General features: G+C 44.5%; 1 protein-coding gene across 1 annotated transcript in view; it reads right to left on the bottom strand.

The window, feature by feature from the left end:
• The window catches only part of BRPF3 (bromodomain and PHD finger containing 3), a 37,545-nt gene extending 22,046 nt beyond the window's left edge, over nt 1-15,499 (bottom strand). Inside the window, exons 1-6 of the mRNA XM_035122495.2 lie at nt 14,458-15,499; nt 5,093-6,460; nt 4,290-4,446; nt 2,589-2,720; nt 1,155-1,283; nt 457-769 (exon numbers count right to left, since the gene is read on the bottom strand). Of these exons, the coding sequence (XP_034978386.2) occupies nt 457-769; nt 1,155-1,283; nt 2,589-2,720; nt 4,290-4,446; nt 5,093-6,441 (2,080 nt within the window). The 5' untranslated portion in view covers nt 6,442-6,460; nt 14,458-15,499. The remainder of the gene's footprint in view (nt 1-456; nt 770-1,154; nt 1,284-2,588; nt 2,721-4,289; nt 4,447-5,092; nt 6,461-14,457) is intronic.
• Between the last annotated feature and the right edge of the window lie 4,555 nt (nt 15,500-20,054).

Raw genomic sequence — 20,054 nt, 5'->3', positions numbered from 1 at the left:
TGGTAGACAACTGTAGAAAGTGCAGGGTACAGCACCAAGTAGGCATCTATGATTATCTGGCCAGGAAGCAGAAGACACAGTACAGAGGGTAGGTCAGTACTGAACCCAGCACTGCAATGAAAGAACAAATGCAAGGGAAGACAGGAGTGGCAAAACAGCAAGCAGCATGCACCTCCCCGCCTGAAAGACACACTGATTAGCATGCTCCTCAGCTGTTTACAGCATCAATCAGCTGGGAAGTGGGGAAGATGCAAAATGGGATTGCTCCATAGGATCAATGGGAAATGGAGGTCTGTATTAACAAAAAAAAATTTTAATTTTTTGTAAGAGATACTGCCTCCAGAGTAGTTTCTTGAATTACTGTTTTGTCTTTCTTTGCTTACATGGAGATTTTAATCTTCTTTCTCCTTAATGGTCTTTTATTTTTTAATACAAAAATCCCTAATGGAAACTCACCATCCTCCCAGGAAAAACGATAAAAATCTTCTGTCTTTGGCGATTCAGGCAAGTGAATCCCCACTTGGGGATCATAGCCAATAGTCTCAGCTTGCCTCCGTGCATGGCGCAATATTGCCCCTCCAAGGTCTCTCATCCGGACAGCCGCTCGATGGAAAATGGTGTCCTTAGAATTATACCTCATGCAGTTGGTAAGAATAAGGTTAAAGTCCTCCTCAAACTCATCCAGTGTCCGGTACTGGTGGGACTCCAGCTTCCGCCTCATGGTAGAAAAATCCATTGGCTTGGAATGAATTCCAGGTAAATCTGGAACCTAAACATATAAAACCTGTACAATTACAAAAATCATTTACTAGCCAACCAGGGCATATCCATCACAATCATTCTAAATGCCCTCTCACTGGCACTGGGGCAGTGCACAAATGCAAAGTGATTTCATCTGGTAAAGTCCTATCCATTCAGCCCCAGCAAATAAATAACCTTGCTGAGAAGCAAAAGCAAAAAGTGCTCTAGTCTGCCTGGTCGGGGAATCCTCTGTATAAGAACCTTAGAGAAAGTCCTTAATTTATGCAAGAACAGAGCAAGTATGCCTTGAACATTCCAAACTGGTCTTGCTTTTTGCGAGTTACATTTTGCAGGCATTCAAATGAGCAGTTCTTTAGGTCAAATCTAACTACACTTCTAAGTAAAGTACTTGCCTCACTCAGCTTTACAGGTTCTGCAAATATCTGGGCTGGATCCTTTTCCTGTAGAAGATCCAGTGTTGTCCGCAGCAGCACGTTGAAAGGTGTGAGCTGCAACTCCATAGCAGCTTGCTGAACCTTTACCTGAAAATCATAGAATCAGAGTTGGATCGGATCTCAAGGGTTGTTTTGTTCAACTGCGGCCAATGCAGGAATGACAGCTAAAAGCAACACACCTCAGAGATACCAATGATAGAAAATAGCATTTCCTGTAGGCGAACCTTGTAAACTGCAGAAACTATAAATGCTAGTTCTGATAAAACCAACTAACTAGAGGCTAAAAGGATAACAGGATATACAACAAGCAGGGCTGGCCCTACCATTAGGCAAAACTAGACGGATGATTTTGAACGTCATGAACAAGAAATAAGTTTGTTATTGAATCTATTACTTCTAGTGGCAAATATCTCAATAACAATATCGTGGCCCAGATAAACTACTAGTTTGATATATATGTCTTCTTTTAATGATGTAGCCATATTTATTCATGTGTTTTTAAAATGGCTATGAAATGAAGAAAACTGACCTGATCTATACAGGAATGCAGTTTAATTGTAGCATTTGCAGTTGAGATGGCTAACTTGAGGCCAACAGGCCAGATATGTCCCACCAAGCCATAGAAAATTGCCCACGAGCCCCCAGTCTGGTAAATATCCCTGTCTGTTCTTTACACAGTAATCTCTAAAGTGGAGATGGATGTGATATCTACTCATCAGAATATAAAATCCCTCTGACTGCTTTTTAGAGATCTTATCTAAAGAGATCTTCTCCAAAGAGCAAGTAGAGGGATCTTTCTTCTCTGATCTCAACACTAAGCACTGTAGCTCTGTGATCTTAGATACAGATATGGAGATAAAAGTTTAATCTGGCAGTCAGAGAAATATTTGAGCTCCAATCGCAGTGCTAAGCACCACAGCACTGAGATCAGAGAAAGCTGTCTTCCTGCTCTTTAATACTAAGAGATAGCATTTCCCCCCTCAACTTCACTCCAGCACTAGGGGGAAAGGGGGCGGGGAAATGCTGCCATTTAATTTTAAAGTGCCAGTGGATGTGTATGTGCGTGTGCACACCTGTTATTGAATATATATATACACACACACACAAAGTTTGTCCAATAAAAGATAGGATTTGACTCATTTCAGAATCTCTTTTTGGCTGTAATCCTGTGCACACGTATTTTGGTGTAAGCCCCACTGAATGCAATGCAGCTTGATTCTGAATAAGCATGCTTAGGATTGCATTGGCGTTTTGTTTTTTGTTTTAACACCAAAATGGCAATCACTCCACATCTAGGCCACTTAAGCAGTGCTAATCAAAGGCATTAAATAATGTCAATCTCATCGGAAGTGTAAACAGCTGTACAGATCATCAGGTCAAGCTCATACCAACCTGCTCACGTTTGAGTTTTTCACGCTTACGAATTAATTCAATGAGCAGCCGTGCCCTTTCCAAGTCATGCCGCAGTTTTTGCCAGTACTTCAGTTCCTCCTTCACTGCACCAGTCTTCTCACCATGCTCTTTCTGTAAAATGGGAGATTTTTCTTTCTTTCTTTTTTATTGGTACCTGATCTCTCTTCATCTCTCTCCTGATTCACCAATCTCTTCATATTTACAGTTATTCATAGTCAGTCTTTAACTAGATCATAGAATCTAAGCAACTTATAAGTCCTAAGCATAGACTGACTACCATATTTTAAAAAGTCCAACCAATGTTCTAAGTATGTTCTGGAAATCTGTTTTAACCATACCCACTGACATTCTTTAACTTCTCAAATATGTGTTGCCACTTCATACCTGTGGTATAACCGAGAGCAAGGCTCCGTTGCTTTTGGCCTTTTGACACAGGATTGTACTCCGTCATCAGTGGCACAGGAGGCACAGAATGGCAGCGACACCCTCCTGGTGGTGGCAGCACTGTGCTCACCAGGAATGTGTTAACCAGGACTTGTGGGGTGGAGAGCTACAGGTTGATGGCAGAAGCATCTCTCTGGTGCAGACACGCATACACAACAATGATGACGCCAACAGAGTGCTCCCTCGACCTTGCCCCCACCCCATCTTTGTCCCAGTGAACACAGTGGCACCACCACCAGGAGGGCATTGCTGCTGCTCTTCCCCCCCCCCCCCCGCAACCTCACACACTGCTGCAGCTCTCTAGCTAAGTCACTCAAAAAAATGTTATGGGGCACAGCAAATGTCAAGTACCGATTCTGTGTAAAGAAAATAATAAAGTGTGTGCCTAGCTCAAAAGGACTAGACCACAAACAGTAAATCTGTGGGTACAGTCTTTGGCCCTGACAAATAAGGAAAAGTGGTCTCCATAGTGCTGATTGTCTCTAAGGTAAAGACAAATGTAGTGTTTTACACAGGAAAGAAAAACAATGTGGATAAAATCCATTGATAACCATCTACAATGAGAAAAACAATGAGATGTGGTTTCAAAGGAAGGAACTGTTAGGAGAATTTTCAGGAGCAAGGCATAGATCACTGGTGGCTTAGCTTTACGCTATGTGGCATAATACAAAAAGTGCATGCTGCAAAACCTCTATTACAGGGGTCAGCAAACTTTTTCAGCAGGGGGCTGGTCCACTGTCCCTCAGACCTTGTGGGGGGCCGGACTATATTTTGAAAAAAATATATGGACGAATTCCTATGCCCCACAAATAACCCAGAGATGCATTTTAAATAAAAGGACACATTCTACTCATGTAAAAACACCAGGCAGGCCCCACAAATAACCCAGAGATGCAATTTAAATAAAAGGACACATTCTACTCATGTAAAAACATGCTGATTCCCGGACCGTCCGCGGGCCGGATTTAGAAGGCGATTCAGCCCCCAGGCCTTAGTTTGGGGACCCCTGCTCTATTACAACCACAATTAATGGACAACTCTACTAAAGGAAGATTTTGAAGTTCCATTTTTAAACTTCATAAGAAATTCCCAAAATGAACTACCCTCATACTTTCTTTAGCTAGCAGTAGCTACTCCATCCAAGGACATTTTCCATCCATGTATCCCAGAAGCAAAACACTATTTTCTCATGGTATTTCAGGGTTCAGTAAAATGTCAATGATGCCACAATCATACCAGTTCTGCATTTCTTTGGGACTGTAGATGAGAGTGCAGACGCCGTATAAGTGGAACACCATTTCTTGACTGACGCTTTAAAAGCCAGTAGTTGTGCAGTCGCTGCATAAACTGATTCTTTCTCTGGAAGCCAAGACCACTGCAGATTTTATTCAGCCTAGGGAAAACAAAAGCATCAAGAGATTTCATCACATATTAAACCCAACTTCAGATTCTGGAAGACCAGTGTTAACACATGGAAACCCCTCTTTAGCTAAACAGTGCCTAATTTTCTAACATCACATTACATGTTAGGAATTATATAAGTAACTCAAGTTCATCAGAGGCTTTTCAACTGTGAAATTGCTGTTCTGTTAGAAACAGCTCTACAGCTCCAATTAAGCAATAGCAGTAGCAAAATGGGCAACACCCAGCCATCAGCTTAGCTCAAATGGCCCAAATTAATTCAGAGGTTTAGCACAAGTGATTACTCCAGTCACTTTCATATAATCATTTAAACTCATTACTAATATAAACACTAGGCAACAAACACAACTGTAGATAGAGCTTACAATCCTGCTCCAAGTGAAACTGTCACAGTCCCATTGACGTCAATGGGATAAGCCTAAATTCGGACCATAAATTGCAAATTTTCTTCGTTTTGCACGTTCAACGATTATTTGTGCCTGCACTTCATTTCCTAACGTAATTAAAGCATTTGCTGAAACAGCCACAGGGCCACCCAACTGGAAAACAGGAGAAAAATGCTGGGCCAGTTCATTGATCAACATGGAAACAAAAGCCAGAACGGTTTCACCACTCACCGGTATGAAGGGATCTGTGCAACCATCAACAAAGGGGCAGAAGCACAGGCTTCCTTCTTTAACTTCTGTTTCAATTTCACTTTGTTCTTGCTCTTGGGAGTGCCCCCATCTACTGTCTCATTCCTTGAAACATCCTCCTCTCCCTCGTGAACAGTAGTTGTACGCCCTTTCTTCACTGTGCCAGGAGGGGAATGTGCCTCGCAATAAGCAGTCTTGCGCACAGTAAACGTTGTGCCATTGAGGCTGGTCTCCCTCATGGGCTCAATCTTCATGAAGAGACCAGCCCTCTGGGCACAGGTGACATGGAAGGCTGTGTAGCAGTTCACCTTGTGACACTGGATGGATGCTCCGATGCCCTTCTGTTTGCAGATGTAGCAAGTGAGCTTCCAGCGAGCTGGTGGGATATTTTCTACGCCCTCAATGGGCTCCAGAAACACAGTGTTTGCAAAACAGACTTCTGGGATCCAGATGGCACAAACAACATGGGCCCAGCGACCATCACTGGTCTGCTTGAAGGCTCCACCCTTGTTTGGGCACAAAACACAATCAACTGGGCGGGAAGGGGACTGTAGGCAGCAGCGACAAAGCCATTGCCCCTCAGGGATGTAGGGCACTCCATAGCATTCTTGGTGCACAGCCAAGTTACAAATGTCACAAAACAAAATGACGTTGCTGTTATGGCATTCATCATCCATGCAAACGCAGCAAACGGCATCCTCATCTATTAGAGTCTGCTGAGCCCCATTGTTGCGGCTCTCCAGGTATGACTCCTTCTCCAACCGATCTACTAGCAATTCAAAAGTCTCAGCAGAAACTGACCCATAGCCATCGTTCTTCCTTTTCTCATTGATCATGTCAAGCCACGCCAAATCTTCCTCATCCATATCATACTCCACTTCAGCATCAACATCCTCAGGTGACTTCTCAATGTACTGATAGTATGCTGAAGGCAGAGCTGGAGCATCTGGTTGGCTCAAGGAATCAATCATCCGAAAGCTGGGCTGTGGTAGGTGGAAAGATGTCCCAGGAGCATGTTTTGTGCATGTCTCCCTTTTTTTGCCTTTACACTGAGTTTTCTTTGATTTTGAAGGAAACAGTGGAAGCTCACTGTTTTCTTTGTTACTGTTGCATTCTGTGATGTCCTGGGCAGTCAGCTCATCCTCTGTGATGATCTTTAGAGGATCATAAATGCTGATGCGATGGAGACGCCCATCAATATCAACTTCGACTATCCGCTGGGCCTGGGCATAGGTCAGAGTCTCTCGCGTGGGTGAGCATTTCAAGCTGTATGGTGAAGGAGAACGTCTCCCTTCTAGGGTCTGTCGGGACCTCCTCCGAGGTTTCCTCATAGCAGCAACTCAAGAAACCCTGCAGAGAAAAATAGCATAAACATGAGCAGCATAAATTTCAGGGCAACAAGGAGTCTAACCCCAACTGATTAATTGGTTGAAGTTAATTTTAACTAACAGGGCTGAGAAACAAGAGCATACCTGCTTATTTGGCAACTACTTTGGTGGCAGGAATAAAAAAGAAAGAAAATAAAGCCTTTTAACAATGAGTGGTAGACAGATTTGGCTTATCTCACACTTCAGTATCTCAAAAGGGCACCTATCCTGAGGTAGCTTTGGTAATGTTCATTCTGAAAAGTATTTAAACTGAATTGATTGCTCTGCTAAAAAACAAAATTTAACCAAGTACAAATTCTTTAAGAAATTGTTAGCCCTAAACATTAAAAGGTAAAGGGACCCCGTGACCGACTTTGGGGTTGGGGCACTCATCTCGCGTTATTGGCCGAGGGAGCCGGCGTACAGCTTCCAGGTCATGTGCCCAGCATGACAAAGCCGCTTCTGGCGAACCAGAGCAGCACACGGAAACACCGTTTACCTTTCCGCCGGAGCGGTACCCATTTATTTACTTGTACTTTGACGTGCTTTCAAACTGCTAGGTTGGCAGGAGGCCCTAAACATTAGGCTATCCTGAATATAAATCCTTAGATTCTTTTCCTATTTCTACTAAAGTGCCTTAGAATGTTTTAGCATTATAGGCGTCATTCACAAAACCCACAAGACAAAGATATCATAAGCAAGCAGCTAAGAAGGCTACACACAGAAGACTTGTAGAAGAGAACCTGGAAACAAAGAAAATCCAATAATAAACAAGGAAGTAGAAAATGAAGAAATTGGTCAAAAGAAGAATTTAATTAGGAAACACAAACCCGAGCTAAGAAGTAAAATGAAGGAGCTAAATATCAGCCTGTCTCTTCTAATCAACTAAGAATGCAAAGCAGCACATGAATGCAAACTAAAAAGATAAATTTGGGCTGGGACCTTATCTCTTAGTGCACTTTTGGGTGTGTGAAACTTTAAATTAGTGAGTAGCTAATTTGCTGCAAGCCATTTTGAAGCTCCACCTGCACTTTACACTTAAAGCTGTATCATACCACTTTAAACAGGCAGGGCTTCCCCTCTGAGAATCCTGGGAAGTGTAGCATGCTAAGGGTGCTGAGAGGTGTTAGGAGAGCCCTATTCCCCTCACAGAGCTACAATTCCCTGAGTGGTTTAACAAGTGGTCCCTCTCCCCAGGAAACACTGGCAACTGTAGCTCTAATGAGGGAAATCGGTCACTGCATAATATTAACCTAAAATGGAATCAAAAGCTTCCATAGTTTCCTTGCAGTCACATCATGGAGGGAGGGAGCACATGATTGTCAGGTATTAAGTGTGTACAAACCAACCATTGATTTGGAATTGCACTCTTGAACAGAACTTAACTTGCAGTTGAGGGAAATGTTTGAAAAGGCAAACATGTATTATGTGTGCAAACACGAAAGACAAAACCTTTTGCCCTCCCATCACCCAATTTTCTTTTTGGCGTGATTCTTTTATCCCCCCCCCCAACCAATACGGTAACTATTATAATGCATGCTCTTCAATGGTCAACTTTCTCTATATTTCCTACACTGGCATATTCTTCTTAGACTGTGACAATGTTTTACATTTGTTCCTATTGTGTAATTATTTTTGAAACATTCAATAAGAATGCATTTAAAGAAAGGAGAAAAAGCCAGGCCCCTTTTCCTCGGCCCTCTGTGAAACTGTATGCCAGGCATAAATTTAACAAATGGCAGTTTTCCAAACATGGAAATGCAACAATTGAAATCCATATAGGCCTTAGTGGCATAAAACAAAGTAACAATTCTTGAGTTAAGATAAACACGTATTCTTAAAGACATAATTGAGAATTTACAATTCCCCTTTGGTTACAAAATATGAGTCTTCAGACTGCGACTGCTACATTTTTTCCAAAGGCTATCATTTGAGAAGGATGAAAATTCTAAAACTACAGTACAGTACTTGTTCTGAGATGATGTAACTTCATGGATGAAACAACTTTCAAACTACTTTTTTAAAAACCTGGGAAAAGGAGAGACTGTTGCGCTTCCTGCTCAGTTCCTGTTTGCATTGATTTGTCCTTTCCTCCAATGAATAAGCACCCTTAATCATGCCCAGATTTCATTGGATGCGAGGATGGGATATTGTCCATGTCTTCTGTTCTGAACAGAGAAGAGGTACAAAGAGGTTCTCTCTGTAACTACAGTGGTGCCAATGGAAGACATGCCAATACCATTTTGTGGTCCTGTGTCTTCCGCTCCTTTAAATGTGGCAGCTATTTTTTGTTAAGCTATACCTCACAACAGTCACTTATTGTTATATCCCACCCCAAGGCAGCCATTTATTGACTAATGCACTGCACTTTCTCAAAACTCCCAATGCCTCCATTGGTCCCTCAATGTTGGTGACCTGTGGGATAAGTGGTAGTGACTTGCTTAGGGCTACCCAGTAAGCTTCATAGCTGAGCATATACTGTATTTGAATGTTGTTGTTTAGTCGTTTAGTCGTGTCAGACTCTTCGTGACTCCATGGACCATAGCATGCCAGGCACTCCTGTCTTGCACTGCCTTCCGCAGTTTGGTCAAACTCATGTTCATAGCTCCAGTATTTGAATACTGGAGTCTTATGTTCGAGCCTAATACTTTTAAACACAGAGCAATACTACATTAGCGGGAGAGAAAATGCCACATATATCATCTTTTGAAAATGCTAATGAAAATGAATCCGTTCATGTAGAAAGAGAAAGTTCTCCGTGTTACTCTGATAGTTTACTGACAGGTGGCTAGAAAAATAACTTTTAAATAAACATATTGAAGAACATTGAAACAAATTATAACTCAATGTGGCTACTCCACAAACTGCTTCTAGTCCACTGGTTCAGTTGTGTAGTGTACACATGGCCTGCATTGCTCTATAGAAATAAAAATATAAACATTATATAAATATAAAATAAAAATAATTATTATATAAATATAGTGTGCCGTCAAAACTCCTTGTGGTTGTTATGTGGGTTGTTTTGCTCTGTTGTTATGGTATATGTATTTATGTTTTAAATGTGTTGTAAGTTGCTTGAAGATCTTCAGGTAACAAGTAATCAACAAGTCAATAATAATAATAATAGTAAAGATATTATTATTATTATCATCATCATCATCATCAATATCATCATCATGTCAGTAGATTTTTCCATACTGCGCAGAACCAATTTTAGATTGAAAAGGTGCATTTATCATGTGAAAAGGGGGAGATGGAATATATGCATCAGTCAACATCATGATGTATTAATATTGACTGATGCATGTATCCCAGCTTCCCTTTTAAAGAAACTTTGTTTTGAGAAATCAGATTTTTGTTTATACAGGGGATGGAGCAAGCATTCCATTTATATGGGATGGGGTGATTTGAAGGACTCTAAGCATTGTTTTTTTGAGCAGGGAAGGCCAATGATAGTCTCCTGGAGAAAGTTTCCTTAAAAGAAACAAGTCTATGTGGAGTTTTTTTGAGGGACAATAGGAAGGGAAAGAGTGGGAAGGGAGGAAATGGGGATGAGGAAGCTGTGAAAGGAAAATAAGGTCCCAGTCCATGTTGCTTTTCAGGGCTGCTTTCAGCCTAGAGTCCTTAGGTCAGGGGTCAGCAACCTTTTTCAGCGGTGGCCCGGTCCACCATCCCTCAGACTATGTGGTGGGCTGGACTATATTTTGGGGGGGGGGGAATAAACGAATTCCTATGCCCCACAAATAACCCAGAGATGCATTTTAAAGAAAAGGACACATTCTACTCATGTAGAAACATGCTGATCCCTGGACCATCCGTGGGCTGGATTGAGAAGGCGATTGGGCCGCATCCGGCCCATGGACCTGAGGTTGCCTACCCCTGCCTTAGGTGCACAGTTTCCTCTAATTAGCTGGAAAAGGAATTAAAAGTAGAGTGTCCAGACAGAGCTTGCATATAGCACTATATTACCAAGCAATGTCTTCCCCATAACCAATTTCTCCTATGTTCCATCACAATTAAGTTCTATTTAAAACAAAGGTCCCTGACTTCAGTTCAAAGTTTATTGCTTGTTCTTTCTGCTAGTTTTATTGCTTCCTGTTGATCCCAGCTGGGAAACAAGTTGTAAAGGGCCTGCTAATTGCCCCTTAAGTAGCTTGCTTTAATTGCCCCTTTTTGTGAAACATTTCATTTCTCAGTGCTTCCTATCTCCAAAGCTCCCTCCTGTGTGTTCAGAGTGGACTTAGCATATGGTTTTGCCTTTCAAAGTAACATCTACAGAAACGCACATAAGCAGAAGTGGGACTGCAGCAAGCTAGAATGGGAGGGGAAAAATCATTCCTCTCACCATGGTCAAGATAAAAATTTCCACCCCCAAAGCTGCTATTAGCCTCAGGGGGACATTTCCCTATTAAGGCTAACAGTATATTTGTGGGTGATTTTAATCAGGACCATAAAAGTGGAGGGAGGAGGGGATAATTCAGCTCTCCTTATCCAGATGACATGCTCCCAATCCTGCTCAGGGTCCCCTGAAACTATTACTTTGAAAGGCAAAACTAGACACATTAAATCAATTAATGGCATGGCAGAGAGACATAGTCCCATAGTGCATCCCTTATCTGAGTTATGCTCTCCCTCCCAGGGATTTATATACTGTTTCTATACAACTGCGATTAGGTAAAAAGTTTGTTTGAATACTATGCTCCACTGTGGCAGAGGAGACAGGGTGGGTAGCCAATGATTTTGGGATTCAATCAGTGTTTTTACTTACACCACTTCAGACATCAGTGTCACATTCGAACAGTGTGTTGGAGTTAGCAGCATAGCATTTTGTGTATATCTGATTCTCTTCTGTTATGCGCTCAACTTCGGCCCATTTTGGTGAATTCACTGGTAAGGTTCTGCTGGCAGTTCAAGTACGCGGGAATGAAACTGCACCAGTGCTATTTCTATTGGCACAGCCTTAAAGTGGCAGAGAAGATTTTTTATGTTTGTTGTTTTTATTATGTTTTTAGATATGCTGTGAGCCACCCAGAGTGGCCAGGGAAACCTAGCCAGATGGGAGGGGTATAAATAATAAAAATATTACTATTACTATGTCCTATGATTCTCAAGTCATAGTATTATGCCATAATGTTCTGCTTCCATTATGTTCCACTTGCATATTTGTAAGAAGGCAGTTGTGTTGTAAAAGAGCCTCCTCTGCAAAGAATACAAAATTTAGCCATGCAAAATTTAGCTTAGTGGATTGCCTATGAGGACATATTTTCTATTCTCATGTTAACACACTAAAGATGCCAGCTGGTTACAGAAGAAAGAAACCACTTTATTTTACATTCCCTTGCTTTTCAGTAATCAAATTATTCAACCCTTAAGCTAAATCAGCACTTGCTGGATTTCCCCCACTACTGATTTGTTATAAATATTAGTCACTGTTTACAACCATAGACCAATTATTTAATAAGATCACAGAATTGTAGATTTGGAAGGGGTCCCAAGGGTCATCTAGTCCAAGCATCTGCAATATAGGAATCTCTACTAGACCACACATGACAGATGGCCAGTCAACCTCTGCTTTAAAACCTGCAAGGAAGGATAGCCCACCACCTCTTGTTGAACAGCTCTTACTGTCGGGAATTTTCCTTGATATTTTGTTGGATCTACTTTCTTGTAACTTAAATCCATTGGTTTATGTCCCAGCCTCTGGAGCAGGAGAAAACACACTTGCTCCATCCTCCTTGTGACAGACCTTTTAGATATTTGAAGATGGCTATCATCTCCTCAGTCTCTTCTTACCAGGCTAAACATACCCATTATCATCAACCGTTCCTCATAAGGCTTGATTTTTAGACCCTTTATCATTTCATTTTCTTTCTTGCACCTCTCTCCTCTGATGCTATGCCACTATTATTACAAGACCACATCATAGCAATAAACTTTGTGGACTTAATACAAATTCCTCTGCACAGGAGCCAACTCCTAGGGGCTGAGGTCCCTTCAGCCCTCCCCCCCCCAAAAAATTGAGGGGGCTGGTCCTCCGAAGGTTGAGGGATATGGCCATTCAAATGGTGCATGTGTGCTGTATCATGTGATCGATTATGTGGGGCAGGGCTTGCCCCCCAAATATTTTATTCAAGTTGGCACCCCTGTCCCTCTATGTACCTTCCTTCGCAAGGTACATCCAACATCTCACCTTCCTAAAACAGCTTTACCTTTCCTCCACACTTTTCAAGACTTCACCCTTGCTTATTGCTAACATTTGCCACTTATCAACAGACTAGACTCCTTTAGCACTTTCACCAAGGCCCCAATCTGCACTATACATTTAAAGCAGTATCATGCCACTTTAAGCAGTCATGGCTCCCCTCAAGTATCCTGGGAACCGTAGTTTGTTAAGAGTGCTGAGAGTTGTTAGGAGACCCCTATTCTACTCACAGAGCTACAATTTGCAGAGCGATATAACAATAAACCCATCTTCTGAGGGAAGTCTGGGAACTGTAGCTCCAGGAGACTAAGAACAGGATTCTTGGGAGGAAGCCATGAAAGTGCTATGATACTGGAAAAGTACAGCCAATGAAGGGATTGTCTTGCATTAAGGCAGGGGTAGGCAACCTAAGGCATGTGGGCTTGATGTGGCCCAATCGCCTTCTCAATCTGGCCCGCAGACGGTCCGGGAATCAGCGTGTTTTTACGTAAGTAGAATGTGTCCTTTTATTTAAATGCATCTCTGGGTTATTTGTGGGGCCTGCCTGGTGTTTTTACATGAGTAGAATGTGTGCTTTCATTTAAAATGCATCTCTGGGTTATTTGTGGGGCATAGGAATTGGTTCATTTATTTTTTTCCAAAATATAGGCCGCCGCCCCCCACATGGTCTGAGGGACGGTGGACCGGCCCACAGCTGAAAAAGATTGCTGATCCCTGCATTAAAGTAAACAAACTCTATCCTTCAGTGGAGGAGGCCCCTGTTCAAGAGTTGCATCTTATGCCTCAGGGAAAACGACCCTGTTGCCGCTATGAACTTAAAGGCTGGAATAAGTTCCAAATGAACAACTTTCTTGCTCCTAGTCTATGGATCACATGCAATCAGTATAAACTAACAAAACATCTCTCACTAACCCTCTCAGCAGCAGACATTTTAATCTGCCTTTGAACTGTGTTTTGGCCTTTTTGAGAAGGGTGGTCCATGCAACTGAATGGTTCCAGCAGCAGACCGCTGAAGGAGGTTTGAGTCCACATGCACACTCTCTCAGGTGACTCTTCAGTGTGCACAGGGAAACAAAAACACAGCAGGCCTCACAGCAGAAACCCTTTCCCTGGGGGACGGGGCAGCCTGGGCTGTGTCAGAATCCAGGCCCTTTCCACGTGACACAGCGCGCAGCAATCTCGCTCTGCCAGATGCTAGCGGCCCTCCTTCCATCCACAGCAATATTAAAGTCGCAAGCGGCGGGGTGGGGGGGGTGGAAAATGTTGAATATAAATTTGCCAGCCTCTACAAGCCCCTCCGAAGGGGGAAATCCCTCGACTAATTACACGGCACGGAAAGGAAACAGCTGTAATCACCCTCCCATTGGATACGATCGCTGTCCATCTTCCTGCACTGCGGCCAATAGCAGCACACAGCGCGCGGGGGAGAGCTACGTGTCCCTGCCTGGGCCAATGAAGAAGGGGAAGGTGGGCGTGGCTAATGGTGTCCCGGTTATGAGGGCGAACAAGATGGCGGGCATCGGTTTCCCTCTCTCTCCCCCCGCGTTCTCACCCACTCTCTCTCCCTTCTCAGCCTCGGTATAAAGCGCTGTGGAGAAAGCCCCGCCCCGCAGCTCGGAGGGCGCGAGGCCTCCTCAGTCCCGCCACCCCCTCACCGCCTAGTCCGGTCACCTTCCCGCGACCCTGGGGGCGCCGCTGAGAGAGGGAGGGAGGAACGGGGCTGCAGGCAACCGGGCGGCAGTGGTGGCGAAGGCGGGCGCGTCCTTCGGTCTACTTGCCTGTCCTCCTCCGTGGCGGCGCCGGGTCTTCTGCGGGACGGACGGGCTCGCTCCGTCGGGGAGGGGGGGGGACAAGATGTCGGCTCGGCGCGCTTCCCTTCAGCGCCTCCCCCTCATAGCCGCGGCTCCCGACCTGCCTCGGACACGCTGCCCGTTCGCTCCAGCTCCTCCGCCGCGGCTCCGGCTCCTGTTGCGGGGTGGGGGGAAGGGAGCGAAGGAAGGCAAGATGGAGGCGGCGGCGACAGGAGCGCAGCCCGGCCAAGCGATGGAGAGAGGGAGAAGGGGGGGAGGGAAGGAGGCGGCGAGGGAGGGGGCTGCTACCGCGCTCCGCTCTTTCTCTCTCCCCCCCCGGTCAGGGACCGCCCCCCCTTGCGTTTTCCTCCCTGGACACACAGCGTGGAGGCCCGGCGACAGCGGTCAGGAGCGAGGGGGGGGGCACCGAGATAGGCTAATGAGCGCCGTCGCCACTCGCCTCCCCGCTCTGGCGGGCAGAGCTTCGGGGGTTGGTAATCCCAGGCGCGCTAGGTTGCATTAGGGGTGGGGGTAACCCTGGGGGAGGCCCATGTGGGGAGCATTTCTGAGACTGATCAGCAGGCTGGCGGGGGGCATTGGGGGAAAGGTGCCCCCGTCGGTCGAGCTCATAGGGTACATGGGTTCTTCCTGGTGCAGAGTCCTAAAGGATTTTCCACCCATGATCAAATTCCTACATGAAGTCACTTCCCCTTAGGCATGCATAGATGAATCCCACTGCTGCATGTTGAGCTTTTAACACGTGTATAGTTGCTGCAGGCTTTGGGAACCTGGCCAGCAAGTGACAAGTGTTTGGTTATCGCATGGTGTTTTCGCAGGTTCCTGTTACAGAGTCGCTGTCCTCTTGTGTGAAGCAGTCCTAAAGTAGGCCTAGATCCAAAAAGCACATGAGGTGGTGAGACTATGTCTGGACTGTACCACTGCTGTTGAAGACTCAGGTTGGAACCCTGGCCAAGAAAAATATTTGTATGCACATAGTACTTTCCAAATACAGGCTTTCTGTTTTAGCTGCTGGTTTATTTGATTTCATAGATTGCACACATGCAGAGAGGTTTGTCTTCCTTTGCAAACAATTCACAAACTACAACTGTGTGCTACAACATAACAAATTTGAGTAAAGTGATGCCATAGAAAAAGTTGGGACAGTACAGTATTAGAAGTACAGTCATTGTGATGCAAGTTCACGACATGCTAAAGTACTTAACTACGAACATGAGAAATGGCTTTGTACAAACACCGAGTCTTATTCTCTGTGTGGTGTGTCCAGCTGAGTATATGTAACTATGAAATATATTGTAATCCTTCAAATAATCTTATTCCAAGGGGGTGTCCCTACATTATGAGGAAAACTTAGTTGTCAATGTTACCAGCTTAATGGGGTGTTCCACTTGATTATTTCAAGGCAGTAAAGAGGAGAGAAAGTAATACCATTTACTGCATGAAAGCAGATTGAAGGGTTATAACCTCTCCCTAGTGTATAAAATTGAGTAATCTGATAGGTGACGCTTTCATACTGTGTATGAGCACAGCCAGATAAAGACGTGTATTTTTGTTCTTTATGCCAAGATGGCATATTTATATATATTCCAAATCCTACACTGGTTAAAGGTAAAGAACAATAGACATACTATTTGGTTTGCACAACTTTAGTTGTCACTGAGTTACAACCACCTACATATATATATGGGGTAACAGCAAGGCACCTAGCAAAGTCACTGATTGAGGATCCTGGGACTGACCTTTCCAGATACACAGATGAAGAACTCTTATTCTCTAATGCTAGCAAGCTATACTGACTTCAGAACTAGTTGTCAGGCACCTCATACTAAAGAGTTTCATTTTGTTTATGAAGAATGTTCAAAACGTGTATACCTACATGTACGCCTAGCATCTCCATACCGTAATGATGCATGTAAATCAACTAGCACTTCTGATATCTGAGATTGAAATTACTTCCATTCTGGTGGCTGCTGTATACTGTACTTGTTCCGACCACAGCATTGTATTTAACAAAGGTTTTCAATTAGCAATACATTTTCAATTAGTACTAATCACACCTTGGATGTCTAAACTCGGATGCCTGAGATTGAAAGGATCAGTGTAGATGGGCTTTGCAAGCCTTCCCACGCTCCTGCTGTCACTGCCACTGTTTACCCTTCACTCCCCTCTACCGGGGCGTGATACTAAAATCCAGGGTTCCTTCTGTTGGCGGGGTGGGGTGGGGTGGAATGAAGGAGACAAGTCACTTTCCAATACTACAAGTCACACTGGCTATTAGGGGAGGGGGCGGATAGGAAACTTGACATACTCCATGGTGGCAAGAGTCAAGAGTGCCACCTGCACCACACTTTCCCCCTTTGTGGTAAGTGGCAGTGGCCTGTGGTGTCTGGATGCCTGCACCCATGCTTGCTTTACTGACCACTAGCTGCAGTGAAATCAAGCTGGGCTTGAGTTTGTTGGTGTCTCTGGTAACATCCCTCTTACATCATGGATGTTGGCAAATGGGATTTTTAAAAGGCAAAATAATATTAGAACTAGAGCTGTCGTAGGCAGATTATATACCTACTAGTCTCATTCAGCCCGTTAAGAAAACGGGCGCTAGAGGTGCGACGGGGCCGCGGCCTTCCCTCCCTTTCTGCGCTCGGCCGCGGGGCGCGCCAGAAACGCAATTAAACAAAGCGCTCTCCCATCGTGTCCCGCGGCCGAGCGCAGAGAGGGAGGGAAGGCCGCAGCCCCGCCGCTCCTCCCATGGGCCAGGTAGGGTTGTCAGGCGGTGGACCAAGATGGCGGCATCGGGCTCCGGGATCATCTTGGTCCGCTGCTGCAGGGGAACGGGAGGCAGAGGGTTGAGGGGGGGAGAGAACGCGTGTGTGTGTGCGTCCCGCCTCTTCATCCAGTCCCTGTGTCCATGGGGCACATGCCCATTAGCGCGGACACAGGGACTGGACGCAGAGACACAGGGACTTTATTATATAGGATAATCTGGCTGCACGGTGGTCCCACTCTCACTACAAGCTGCAGATTGAAAAAGAGCAATCCTTCCCCACCTCCCAAAAAAACCATTTTTAAAAAATAGGCTCCTAAATAGTCATCTGAGTTATCCAGCAGTAAAGTAATATAGGGTACCCAACTTTTCATATTAATCATCCAACAATTCACTTCATTGCTGTCATAGCATTTAACTTTCACTGACTGCAGGGCTTTGCTGATGGACAGCAAATGGGAATAAGTGCTGATTTAACAGCATGCCTATACAGTGGTACCTCAGGTTACAGACGCTTCAGGTTACAAACTCCGCTAACCCAGAAATAGAACCTCGGGTTAAGAACTTTGCTTCAGGATGAGAACAGAAATCACGGGGCAGCGGGAGGCCCCATTAGCTAAAGTGGTTAAGAACAGTTTCAGGTTAAGAACGGACCTCCAGAACAAATTAAGTTCTTAACCCGAGGTACCACACTATAAATGAGTGAAAAGGTACCACAACTTGCAGCATGAAACTAAGATTGGAAATAACAGTATATTGAACAATCGAAGAGGGAAATGCACATCAAAATGATTTTTGGAGCGCTAAAAGCAACAGTGGCATTGCAGGCAAAAGCTATATGGAATAAGCAGATAAAATGACTCAATCAGATACTGACGGGAAACACGACATTTTTCAAGACAAACACGCCTGCTTGCAAATGAGATACCTCCTTTTATTGCCACACCGATTTAGCTTTCGGAAAGTCACATATTTCCATTCTTTATGATGGGGTCTTCTGAACAATAGATAAGAATGGAATTTGTACAGTAAGTGCTCAATCCGACTGATCTGATGCTCTGCTGCCAGTGTGTGTTTGCAATGCCAACACAGTGTGGCCCTTCCTAATGTTTCACTGCTGACCAAAGCCCATCCTGGCACAGAAAGCTGCTAGCACATTTTATTTTGTTTTATTATGTGGTATTCTAAGGGTCACTTAGCCAGTGCAGGAACTTGAATGTTGTTGCAATTCAATCCCTATGCCCAGGGGCCATTCCAGAAGTAGAGGGGCTGGGAAGCAGTTCCTAGTGATTGGTTGCAGTTCAAGGCCTGTGCATCGGGGCCATTCAGGGTAGAGGAATTGCAAGGCAAGTCTGTTCTGTTTTGGAAGTCACTGATGATCTGTTATGGTGGCTGGCTGTGGTCATTTTCATCCACCCCTTTAGTCAAGGGAAGAGGGAAGTAGCTAAATTCTGACAAAGGATTGTGTATTGGTTAGGATGGATCTGGGATGAAAGAGATTACAATCCCCCCCCCTTTTTTGGGGGGTTTCCGTAATGCCCTTTTCCCCAGAATTCTCTACAGGTTGAATTCTCCAGAATTCTCAGCCACAGATTGCCTTTGTCCATGATTCCCAAAGCAAGCCAATACATAAGCACTGGTTTATTTTTCTTTCCTGAATACCCTATGTTTCTGTCCTGTCTGGCAGAGAAGAAGGAAAATTTTCCCTAGAGTTTGCACCTCTCTTAGATCCCATGAATGGGCAGCAATCGGGATCCAATGTGCATGGAAAAATCTGAGAGACTCGGGGCACTTCCAGACTTGCTTTTCTGCAGGTGGGATTCCGTCACATGCCAGAAAATTGCACAATTAAAGTGAATTTGGGCTCTTGCACAACAAATCCACCCCACCCCCAGGAGGAGGAGGAAACGGGGAAACACAGTGGAAAGGCTGGGATACTAATTGCTAGGTGCTCGAGATGTCAAGTATTAAACCTGGGACTTTCTGCATACAAAAGAGATGCTCTGCCACTGACCTATAGGTAAAGGTAAAGGGGCCCCTGACCATCAGGTCCAGTCGTGTCCGACTGGGGTTGCGGCGCTCATCTCGCTCTATAGGCCGAGGGAGCCGGCGTTTGTCCACAGACAGCTTCCGGGTTATGTGGCCAGCATGACAAAGCTGTTTCTGGCGAACCAGAGCAGCGCACGGAAACACCGTTTACCTTCCCGCTGGAAGCACTTTTGATGTGCTTTCGAACTGCTAGGTGGGCAGGAGCTGGGACCAAGTAACGGGAGCTCACCCCGTTGCAGGGATTCAAACCGCCGACCTTCTAATCAGCAAGCCCTAGACTCTGCGGTTTAACCCACAGCGCCACCTGGGTCCTCCCCTAATTTAGAATGGCCATAATGTAGTTAACACTTGCAACATTATTTCTATGTGTCGTAGCACTTTAAAATGTTGACACATTGCTTTTAAGAATGTGGCCTCATGTCAGGCAAATGGGAACTGAGGTGTCCTAAATCAGAAATCACTTCCAGACCCAAAATACTTCGCCCGTATTCCTACTCTAAGAAGTAGGAAAAAATTGTCACTATTTTACATAAACCTTTATTTTATTTCTAGAAAGGTTGGGTTGGTTTCTACTAAGTCATACACAGAGTAGAGCCATTGACATCAATGAACCTAAGCTATCTGTGTCCATTAACTTCAGTGGTCTATTCTGAGTAGGACTAGCTCTGAATACCACCCCTTGTCAGTTTAGCTGGAGGCTGCAGTTTCCAACGGGGGTTGAGAAGACTCCAGAAGGTATAATGAAAAAGAATAA

The sequence above is a fragment of the Zootoca vivipara genome, chromosome 7 (genome assembly GCF_963506605.1).
Source record: "Zootoca vivipara chromosome 7, rZooViv1.1, whole genome shotgun sequence".
Classification (NCBI taxonomy): Eukaryota; Metazoa; Chordata; class Lepidosauria; order Squamata; family Lacertidae; genus Zootoca; species Zootoca vivipara.
The sequence above is the reverse complement of the archived record's forward strand: the minus strand, read 5'-3'. Positions and strand labels throughout refer to the sequence as shown.